At 46.7% G+C, this 11,751-nt stretch overlaps 1 protein-coding gene across 1 annotated transcript; it reads right to left on the minus strand.

The window, feature by feature from the left end:
• Positions 1-2,585: 2,585 nt before the first annotated feature.
• On the minus strand, positions 2,586-10,136 carry LOC310749680 (ras-related and estrogen-regulated growth inhibitor-like protein). Its single transcript, XM_083587030.1, has 4 exons — positions 9,906-10,136; positions 8,183-8,236; positions 6,950-7,026; positions 2,586-5,487 (listed from the first exon to the last, which is right to left on the minus strand). Exons 1-4 carry the CDS (start codon positions 10,042-10,044, stop codon positions 5,062-5,064), a joined length of 696 nt encoding a protein of 231 aa, XP_083443156.1. The 5' UTR covers positions 10,045-10,136; the 3' UTR covers positions 2,586-5,061.
• Between the last annotated feature and the right edge of the window lie 1,615 nt (positions 10,137-11,751).

The following is an 11,751-nucleotide window of genomic DNA, read 5'->3' on the forward strand; positions in this document are numbered from 1 at the left end:
AGGGCTGCCTTCAGATGTCTTCTAAAAATCAGATAGTTGTTTATTTCCTTGACACCCAATGGGAGGGTGTTCCACAGGGTGGGCGCCACCACTGAGAAGGCCCTCTGCCTGGTTCCCTGTAACCTCACATCTTGCACTGAGGGGACCACCAGAAGGCCCTCAGAGCTGGGCCTCAGTGTCTGTGCTGAATAATGGGGGTGGAGATGCTCCTTCAGGTGGACTTTGGTAATATGATGCTTTAAGCAAGGACAAAATTTGGCACCCCTCCCCAAATATATATATTTATTTTCATGCCCTCCTCTCTCTTGCCTTCCATTCTGTGCCCCCTCAGCTCAGTGCCCTGTATGTGGGAACCACCCACACTGCCCTAAATCCGGCACTGCCTCTTCTCCCTTCCGATAGTTCAGTATGTGGTCAGCCTTTCAAATAGAAGACTCTTTCAAACAGAAGACTGTCCCCTGTAAAGCTGGACAAATGTGACACTAAGAGAGCATCGTGAGCACACCTAGCCCAAGAAAACCAAACGGCCGGTATTTGTTGTTGTTATTAAAACATTTATAATTAAAACATAATAGAGTAAATATGGAGATAAACAAAGAAGAGAAACAGATGCTAGAAATAAAGGATAAAGAGAATGAGAGAAGAGTGAGATAAAGAAAACAAAGAGAAAAATCATTAGCAAAAGATGCAAGAGAATACACACACACACACACACACACACACAGTGGCACCTCGGAAGCTGAACGGAATCTGTTCTGGAAGTCCGTTCAACTTCCAAAGCATTCAGAAACCAAGGCGCGGCTTCCGATTGGCTGCAGGAAGCTCCTGCAGCCAATCGGAAGCCGCGGAAGCCGTGTCAGGTGTTCAGGTTCCAAAGAACGTTCGCAAACCGGAACACTCACTTCCGAGTTTGCAGCATTCGGGAGCCAAAACATTCAAGCCGCAAGGCGTTCGTCAACCAAGGTACGATTGTATATAGGAATATGATGTGGAAAAATGAAAAAAAAGAGGAATGGACAGCTCCATCCATCCCTACTTCTGACTCACATTGATTTGAGCGCTGGGCCATCTTTTAAAGGGCTGACAGAATGATGCATCACGTAATTTGGGTTGTTTTGATCTCTTGGCATATCGCTGCTTTGCTTTGGAAACCACCTACAAGTGATGTTGCATCTAAAACCATTTTTAATTTCTGAATAAGGGGGTCTTCAGCATCTGGCACAAACGTACTGTTACAGCAGCAAAGCGTGTGTTGTGTTTGTGTACACGTGCTTGGCAGGTCTTCTTTGCTCTGATCTAAGCCAGGGCTCACCTAGTATGTGGTCAGTGACTGGAAAGAACAGTTTATCCAGGGAGAAGCGGAAAGCTATATAAACAGCCACCTTAGCAAAGCGACGGGTGCTGATGAAAACAAACGGGCAAAACAGGGAACATTCCTGCCTGGAATCACACTAGCAGAAGCAGACCTCATATCTCTGGGAGTTCTGCAGCAAGGGAGGGGGACAGAGTTGAAGACGGGAGCACGTCCAGATGAGTTGTCATTGAGCATTCATCCTGATACACTCGGAGGGAGATCAAATGTGGCTACTTATCGAACATTCACTCTGATTCGTTTGTGGGGAGGTTAGATGCCATTGCGTAAAAGCACACATTATTCCACACGCTCCAGTGCATTTTCCTGTCACTTTCCTTACTGCAACTAGCCTGATGCTTTGGGGAGAAAGTTCGTTGCACAATACCTCCCAATGAACTACAGTATACTTGTGAGACATGGATGAGCCAGTGTGATGGACTGCTTGGACACAGAGGAATGGTGGGAGAAACCAGCTGGGGAACCCCCAAGGGAAGCAGGCTCAGAGCCTGGGGATCGGTGGTGGGATGACGATGAGTGGTCAGAGGAAGAAGAGGAAGAAGACTGGGAGGAGTTGGTGTCAGAAGCTGAAGGGGCAACAGGGCTTAGTGAGCGGGGGTGAGTCCGTGGTAGAGAGCAGTCCACATTCAGAGGCAGAAGCTGAAGCAGGGGAAGAGGGAGGCCAAGAGGCAGAGGTGAGTCAGGCTGGTGAAGAGCCCCTCCTGCTCCCCTCCCCCGTGTAGTTTAAATCTACAGCAGGGAGCCTTTTTTCAGCCTGGGGCCACCTTAGCTCTTATGCAACCTTCCAGGGGCCTCATGCCAGTGGTGGGCAGGGCCAGAGGCAAAAGTGGGAGGAGCACCAAATGTCAGTGTTACCATGTTACCATCATGTAGGAGGCTGATTACTACACACAACCCTCTCTTATCTTTCATCCAGGCATGTACCAGAGTACAAAAACATCCAAGGAGGTTGTGATCATGTGAGGCTAGGAGGGGGAGAATCTCAAGGGGCAGATAGAGACACCTAGAGGGCCACAATTGGGTTCCCCATCCCTGCCCTACAGCGTATTCCTTCTTCTAGCGTGGACAAAAACAGAAATCCAAGTAAACAAATAAACATCTTGTTCTCTGTCCATTTTCTGGGCCGTATGACAGCTGCCCTTCCCCTTGTCACCTGGCTCCAGGAATGTTCCCTTTCCCTCACCCTTTTGAGAACAAAAGATGACCCCAAAACTGCCTGAACAAGAGGTGCATCTGTGTTTATTTTACTCCCTTGTGCACAAAAGCAAAGTACCAGCACAGAAATCAAGAAACAGAAGTCTAGAAACAGCCACATCCATCTTATTTACACACTCAGCCTTCTCAGCTCACCGAAGAAAGAGGAGCACATGGTAGTGACTTGAAATTACACACATATATTCAGGAAGTGGCTATGTTTTGTGGAAACGACAGTTATAGGCTGCAACACTAGAAAAGAAGTGGAGAATCCTGCCCCCCAGGTATTGCTGGACAAAAGCTCCAATTCTTGATGACCGGCCATGGAGCTGATGGGAGCTGAAGTTCAACACCATGTATACCGCAATCTCATTCCAAAGAAACCAACTCCAGGTAGACCTTGTAACTTCTCTCCACTAGGCTGCTAACTGGGAACTGGTTTCCTTTGCCTGCAAAGGATTGGTTTTAACAGCGCATATCAAGTGTGTCTCCCTCTGCACTGAACAGCCACTGCCCAGCCCAACCTGTGCATCTGGGGTGAAAGGGCAGATCATCTCCTTGCAACCTCCTTTCTCTGCCAGAGGAGTTGACTGCTCCCAATTCCTTGCACTTTCCATCGCTTCTTAGGGGCCCCGGGGACAATTTTCCAGCAGAAGACAAGCTCCAGCTCCTCTCTGGGATCGGGCTATTTAAGATCTACCACACCCACACAAGGCCCTGGAAGGAAGCCATGTCTCCCTTTGCACAGGCGTGTGCTGTACATCACTTAAGAACAGCAGCTGCCTGCTGCCAGCCAACGGATCGGGAGGGAGGGGTGGCTGATTAGGACATGGAGTTCCAGGCACCTACTCACATCGCTGCAGCTCAGCAGTAAAGCAGTCAAGTCGAAAGCAAGCAAGACAGAACCGGAGGCTGGAGGAAGACTTGGCAAAGATTCTTGCCTCTTTGCTCAGAACACGCAGCTGACAGTATGCTTCTTCCAAGCTGCTGTTACCAAGGCGGGAGGAGCGAGGACTCGACACCAACGAGTACAGGGAGGGGCTAAGATCATACCATATAAGCTTGCCCCATTCAGCCTCCACTGAGCTTAAGAGATGAGAATGCTTTGCATGAATAAAGTCCCAGGTTCTACTGTTCAGGTCCAGCATCACCAAGCAGCCCCACCAGTGTTAGAGACAGCAGCTGGGTTTTAATTTCCCACAATGCCCCATAACGTTGCTCAGGGGCACAACTGGAAATTAAAATGTCGGGGCACACCCAACCCCTGCCCCAGGGCCTGCAGCAGTCCTGATAAGTCTGTTGGGGGCCACCTGTGCAGAGGAAGGACCACCAAAGGTGACCGTGCTGAAGTCACCTGAATCCCTGGCCTCTACAGTTAAAGGCTCTTGGGTAGCAGACCTGGGGAATCCTCTGTAAGAGTTGTTGCCAGCAAGCCAAATTAGGATGTACTGGGCCAGGTGGGTGACTCAGTGTAAGATAGCTCTGTACAGAGTTATTCCTATTCCAGAGCTGACAATGAGATTTGCAATCCCATGCATCGAGTGAAATTCCCATCTGTGCCATGGGGTGTAAAATTAAGATGTAGGATGGTTGCATCCACACATTTAAAGCATCTTTATGGCCCCCTCCCAAATAATCATGGGAGCTGCCGTTGCCCCCTCTCAAAAAGCTACAATTCCCAATACCCCTAAAAACTACAGTTGCCAGTATTCTTTGCAGGGCGAGAGCACACTTTAAATGTGAATTAAAAATATGGTGTGGATGCAACCATTGTCTCTTTCAGCCATTGGTCCAAAACAGCCTTTTTTCAACCTTGGGTTCTCAGGGGCTCTTGAACTACATCCCCCATCATCCCTGAACACTGGCAATGCTGGCTAGGAATGACAGGAGTTGTAGTCCAACAACATCTAGGAATCCAAGGTTGAGAAAGGTTGCTTTAGAGATATGGCCCTGTGCAAAAACCAAGGTTTTATAGCAGCTCTCGTGCATCAATATGGGAGATTGAAATGCAGGACCCCCCCAGCTTAAATCAAGGGTCTTGGGCAAGAAACTAGCTGCCCTTGATCCAATTCCTACTGTGTGAAAGTTCAGGGGGAAGGGAACGTTCATCCCCCCTTAAGGGCAGCCTGGCACCTCTTGTATTTCAACACCACAAGGAATCACTTTATTGCCTATTGAGTCGCATTGCCCTGCAGGATCCTGCCTCTGGAGCAGGGTTAGAAGAATGAGATACCCTACTCCAGGCAGTGAAGGCTGGATGCCATGGTGTTTCTCATATTCTCAGTCCATCTCACTGGTGGTGGTGGGTCCCCACTGGGACTGGTAGGGCAGAAGGCAAGGAGACCAACAGTAGGTGGCGCCACAGCCACTGACAGTCTGAGCCTGTACTGATGGGTCATACATAAGAAGGCAGGCAGGCGGGAGCTGGCTGACGGCAGACTGAGGTTGGTGGGGCAGTACCTTGTTTGCCCTGGTGGACCATCTTCCACCATGTCTCACATGGAGTCTGTTCTCTTCCGGGCAAACACAGCAGACACGCTCTTCACGATGCTGCGAATCCCAGTGCCCTTCTTCACGGCCAGTTTGGCCTCGCAGATGCGTTCCGCCAGGCTGTTGAAGACCACGAGGGCCCCGTGGTAGGCCTCTGCTGCTGACACCTCGTAGAACTCACAGTCTAGGGAGAGAGCCAGGAGCCTGCCCTCCTCGCTGGAGACCGTGCGCCGGTGGTGCAAGTCTCGCTTGTTGCCCACAATGACAATGGGCACTTTCTCCTGGGCTGGTCCTTCCTTGGCTGCCTTGATGAACTGGATTTTGGGTTGCACACTGTTAAAGCTGGCTCGGTCACAGATGCTGTAGACCAAGACAAAGCCATCGGCCCACTGGATGCGCTTGTCCTCAGAAGAACTCTCTTCTGTCCGCTCCTGAAAAGGAAGGAAAATGTAAGGGTTCCCATGTTTAGTCTATTGATTGGTTGCTCTTTTTTATTGACAAAAACAATGCCCTTATTAAACAGTTGGTCTGCAAATATAAAGCATTCCCTTGGTGGGGAGAGAGAAGGAAAGATGTATCTTCTAAGTTGGATTGGAGAACCTGCAGTTCTGCAATGCTGTTGGACTCAGCCTCGAGCAGGATTGCCAATGGTCAGGAATGATGGGAGTTGCAGCAACATATTGAGCCCTTCCAACCCAATATGAAAGAAATAATAATAATATCTTCTTCATCACAATTATTGTTTTTCACATATGCAGATTTATTCAGTTATTGACTGAAGCTCATGTGACTAAAATGTAATCTAATTTAATCAGATGACAAATAAGTTGAGAACCCAGGAGATGCAATAAAATAACATTAACAAGGCTGGTCTTTCAGAGGAGCACCATAGAATCATATCATCTACATCCTCAGTTTGGTTGAGATCCCATATCAGCTCAAGTCAAGAAACAAATGCCATTGGCCGGAATTCCCATAGTTATGGTAGTCAGGTACTTCTCAAGAGACTAATCCTATGCAACAATCTCACACACAGCTTTTAAACTTGCTGCACTCCTGTCAAGAGGAGACTCCTATTCCCCTTGTAGAGCAATAATTCCCTGAGCTCCCTGGGAAGAGGGATTGATTGCTAAACCACTCTGGGAATTGTAGCTCTGTGAAGGGGAACAACTCTCGGCACCCTTAACAAATGACAGTTCCCAGAATTCTTCGTGGAAAGCCATGGCTGTTTAAAGTAATATAAGAGGGCAGATGGGGCCTTAGAAAGTGGAGTTTTACACACACACACTCACACAGAGGAATTTGGCACGAAGCTTGTAATTTAAAGGTACTGATCATTTGCCAGACCTTTGGGAACTAACTGAGATCAGCTGGGAATATTTATATTTTTAACTGTTGCTCGCTTGCATTTGTTTTAAATAGTTTACTTTCTTATTTTAAAAAAATCCCCACCCCCCACAATCATGGCACTGCCCATGAATCTCTTGTCAACCTTTTGTCATTGCTGTTCAAAGGCGGAGTATAAGTACTGGAAGTCGAATGAAGGTGATAGTGTGGATGGTTAAGTCCAGTCAAAGGGGACTATGGGATTGCAGCACTCATCTCACTTTCAGGCTGAGGGAGCTGGCGTTTGTCCACAGACAGCTTTCTGGGTCATGTGACCAGCAGGACTTAACTGCTTCTGGTGCAATGGAACACCGTGACAGAAACCGGAGCACACGGAAACACCGTTTACCTTCCCGCCACAGCGGTACCTGTTTATCTACTTGCACTGGCGTGCTTTCAAACTGCTAGGTTCGCAGGAGCTGGTACAGAGCAACGGGAGCTCACCCCACTGCAGGGATTTGAAACACCAACCTTCTGATCGGTGATAGTGTAGGATAACCCCCTCACCTGCGAGCAAGGGAAATCCCAGATGTGGAAGAGGATCTCTCTGCCTTCCGCTGCCAAAGTGTGGGTGTAGATAGACTCTGGGTGGGGAAAAAGCATACAGTTCAGGTTTGCCAAAAAGCCACTCCTGATAGTTCTGTTCTCTCACTTCCCCTCTCTGTGTCTGCTCCTCTGCCACTCCCTTTCCAACCTCTCCAGGTGTTAGCAACTGGCAGCCTCGTAAAGCAAGAAACGAGAACTGAAAAGTTTTATACAGTTTCGATCCCTGTATGGGACAGCGGCATATTCTTGCACTGCAGGCGGTTGGGTGAGATAATCCTCAGGGTACCTTCTAACTCAACAATTCTATGAATCAAGATTTCTCCTTCCTCCTTAGTGGCAACTTTATACAGCCAAACCTCAGTTCCCAAACACCTCCATTTTGGAACGTTTCGGCTCCCAAACGACAAAAACCTGGAAGTAATTGTTCAGGTTTTCTAATGTTTTCAGAAGCCGAACATCTGACACGGCTTCCGCTTGAGTGCAGGAAGTTCTTGCAGCCAATCGGAAGCTGTGCCTCGGTTGTCAAACATTTCGGAAGCTGAATGAGCTTCCAGAATGGATTACGTTCAGATCCGGCCAGATCCGGCCCAATCGCCTTCTAAATCCGGCCTGCGGACGGTCCAGAAATCAGTGTGTTTTTACATGAGTAGAATGTGTCCTTTTATTTAAAATGCATCTCTGGTTTATTTGTGGGCATTGGAATTCGTTCATTTTTTTTTCCAAAATATAGTCTGGCCCTCCACATGGTTCGAGGGACGGTGGACCGGCCCACAGCTGAAAAAGGTTGCTGACCCCCTGGACTAGGGTGTCCAAGCCCTACCTAGAGATGTCAGGAGATTGAATCTGGAACTTTCTGCATGCAAAGCAGACGCACTACAGCACGGAGGTCCCAGGGCTGGTTTCAGGTTTGGAGAAGCAGGCATCAGCGCAGAGACAGACTCTGGCAGCTGCCTGAGAATCCCATATGCTGGCACTAGTTTTTCATAGAATCCCCTCACTGGATGGTATTCCGATCTACCCATCCCTTCCTGCTCCACGTTTCACGGCAGAAGGAAACAACCCAGCCCTTTGCACAGCATCCATTTTTGCAATTGGGATTTTTTCTTGTTTTTTCAACCATCCAGCCTCCCCAAGGGTGGCATGAAATTAACAGGCACAAATCTGTCCGTGCAATGATGCAATTATGACACTCACCCATGTCTCCATATTCCCCGATGAACCTTCTAGTGAGAAAGCGCACTGTCAAAGCTGTGAAAAAGAGTGGGAGTTGTAACTGTTATGTAGGACAGATATTGAGATGGGGGGGACCTTTGTTCTATTCTCAGAAAAACAAAACAAAACCACACCACCCCAGACACAAACTCAAACCGGCAAATATGAAAGTTATCAAAATTAAGTTTGCTGGATTTGTAGCTGATCTGACAGCTATTTCCCTCCCCTGAGAAGAAAATCTTAAGTTTTACAGAGCCAAAAGCATAATGGTCATTTCCAATTAAAGATGTTTGCACAGTTATAGGTCGCTACCCCTGTAAACATCTATAATTATAGCACAATCCCAATCATGTTTACTTCCACTGAGCTGGTTTGCATGTAATGCTGTGCCAAACCATGGCTTAGAATGAACACCTGAGAAGAATTGCAACCTGCTGAACTCCTCTCCTGGTATTGTTGCCACCATACGACCTGGGCCTAAGCCATGGTTTGGTTTAGCTTTCCATTTGAACCCGAGCCTGTGGTTTGTCTCATTCTAGACAGACCATTTATAGCTAAGGTTTGTTTATTTGTTCACAGTTCACGGTTTGTTTGGAGGAGACAAATCAAATAAGTAAGCCAAATTATGGCGTCGCTCAAATAAAGGCAGCAGGAGGAGAACTGGGCAAGGAACACACACAATCTTCTTTCTGGGAATCTTCACACTTGTGCATTTGCACTAAACCATGGTTTGGTTTAGAGTTACATGCACACCAGCTCACTGCACTCTGTGGAGCTTGCTCCATAATAATTGTATTCAGGATAGAAGCCTTATTTCTAAGTTCAATTGAATTTTTGTGGAATTTCCTTCATACCGAGTTCCATAACACTTGGGGAGCATATGGCTGGGCTGTTATTTTTTCTTTATTTCTTACATTTCTGCTCCACCTTTCTTCCACCATAGAACCCAAGGTGACATAAATATAGTTCCCACACAGTCACCCATCCAGGCATTAACCAGGCTCAAGCCTGCTTAGCTATGACAAGATGGGGATTTTGTTTGCCTACAGGCCATTTGCTAGCAATGCCTCAATGACCTAACATCCAAGTTAGTATGCAAAAACTCACACACAAAAAAGATGCAGCTATTGACAAATTATAGAATATATTTCATGTATGGATGCAATCATTATGCTTCAGATTAGAGTTTCTTTAAAGTAAGGCTGCAATCATTTGTACTTCTACTTGAGAGTAAGTCCCATTGAAATCAGCAGGATCTACTTCTGAGCAAACATGCACAGAAGTCCACTGGAAATATATACTGCGAAAGAGTTAAGAAACAAAAAATAATTTTAAAAAAGACATTTGAGTGAGCTGTGAAATACTGCAATCTTCCCTCTGCACTTCATATCATTTAGCAAATCTGATGAGAGGTTAGCAATTGGCTCATACAACTGGATCATAGTGGATCATGCAACTTTTCTTGTGTACTGTAAATATCGAACTCACAAAACATTGCTGAGTTGATTTCCACCCTAGCTACCTTTTGTGAAAGGCAAAAGAGAACTCTCCACACGTTAAATTTAAGTTTTGCATGAAGATCAAGTTGAGAAGTCCCCAAAATAGAGGGTTTCTGTCTTTGAGGGGGTGTTTCGCAGCATCAAGTTTCCAGGTTTCCATCGTTTGGCTCACCTTCCGTTTACTTTCTCCCAGTGACAGAACTCACCTGATTTTCCCACGCTGTCTGCTCCAAGGACCACCACATTGGCTTCCACTTTCAGTGGCGAAGGAGTGGGTGCCTCCACCCCAGACTGGTGGTCTGGGGTGAAGCTGGCACTTCTACGCAGAGGGATTCGGAGGACCATTGGTGGATCTGTTCTCACCCAATCTGTCAACCACTGACTTGTCTCTTTGCTGCTTTCCTCTCTCTGTTCAGTCAGAAGGAGAATGACTCCCTTTCTCACTGCAGCTGGAGGAGTGATTTGCATGGATCATACCATTCCTAACGAACGGGAGGGGTTTCACTCAGGGGAGCTGCTAGGTGAACAGATCCCCAGCTATTAAAAAACAGACTATGACAGCAATGTAGCAGGCTAATTTTATTCACAATAAAATTGTCAAGAGGAACTAGTGGTGAGATTGACCCCCCTGCATTGGAGGAGTGGGAGAATCCAGGTGGGGCTCATTCTTTCTATATAGATTTCACCTCCAGTATTTTCCATTTATTATACACACAACCCAATATGGGATAAGATGAACCCCATCATGTCTTCAAAGTGCATATGATTGGTATCTAACACTGAGTAAAATTGAGTAAAAATGTACAAAACAAGTTCAAAATTGTGTTGGAAATGTAAAGAGAAGGAGGCTACTTTTTACCAGATGTGGTGGACATGTACATTGGTAAAGGCTTTCTGGGAAATGATATATAATGAACTAAAGAAAATGTTTAAAAATACATTCGTTAAAAAAAAAAACCAGAAGCCTTTCCGTTAGGAATAATAGGTGAAGACATACCAAGAGAGGATAAAAGACTTTTTATGTATGCAGCGACGGCAGTGAGAATGCTACTAGCCCAGAATCATAGAATCATAGAGTTGGAAGAGACCACAAGGGCCATCGAGTCCAACCCCCTGCCAAACAGGAAACACCATCAGAGCACTCCTGATATATGGTTGTCAAGCCTCTGCTTAAAGACCTCCAAACAAGGAGACTCCACCACACTCCTTGGCAGCAAATTCCACTGTCGAACAGCTCTTACTGTCAGGAAGTTCTTCCTAATGTTTAGGTGGAATCTTCTTTCTTGTAGTTTGGATCCATTGCTCCGTGTCCGCTTCTCTGGAGCAGCAGAAAACAACCTTTCTCCCTCTTCTATGTGACATCCTTTTATATATGTATTTGAACATGGCTATCATATAACCCCTTAACCTCCTCTTCTCCAGGCTAAACATGCCCAGCTCCCTTAGCCGTTCCTCATAAGGCATCGTTTCCAAGCCTTTGACCATTTTGGTTGCCCTCCTCTGGACACGTTCCAGTTTGTCAGTGTCCTTCTTGAACTGTGGTGCCCAGAACTGGACACAGTACTCCAGGTGAGGTCTGACCAGAGCAGAATACAGTGGCACTATTACTTCCCTTGATCTAGATGCTATACTCCTATTGATGCAGCCCAGAATTGCATTGGCTTTTTTAGCTGCTGCGTCACACTGTTGGCTCATGTCAAGTTTGTGGTCAACCAAGACTCCTAGATCCTTTTCACATGTACTGCTCTCAAGCCAGGTGTCACCCATCTTGTATTCGTGCCTCTCATTTTTTTTGCCCAAGTGCAATACTTTACATTTCTCCCTGTTAAAATTCATCTTGTTTGTTTTGGCCCAGTTCTCTAATCTGTCAAGGTCATTTTGAAGTGTGATCCTGTCCTCTGGGGTGTTAGCCACCCCTCCCAGTTTGGTGTCATCTGCAAATTTGATCAGGATGCCCTTGAGTCCATCATCCAAGTCGTTGATAAAGATGTTGAATAAGATCGGGCCCAAGACAGAACCCTGTGGCACCCCACTAGTCACTCTTCTCCAGGA

This window comes from Podarcis filfolensis, assembly GCF_964270895.1.
Source record: "Podarcis filfolensis genome assembly, chromosome: 14".
NCBI lineage: Eukaryota > Metazoa > Chordata > Lepidosauria > Squamata > Lacertidae > Podarcis > Podarcis filfolensis.

Excerpts from the sequence above, each read along its gene's own strand:
- LOC310749680 (XM_083587030.1), bottom strand. The coding sequence starts at position 10,044 with ATGGTCCTCCGAATCCCTCTGCGTAGAAGTGCCAGCTTCACCCCAGAC. Across the intron at positions 8,237-9,905 it reads AGACAGCGTGGGAAAATCAG|CTTTGACAGTGCGCTTTCTC; the intron begins GTGAGTTCTGTC and ends TCTTTTTCACAG. Across the intron at positions 7,027-8,182 it reads CGGGGAATATGGAGACATGG|AGTCTATCTACACCCACACT; the intron begins GTGAGTGTCATA and ends TTCCCCACCCAG.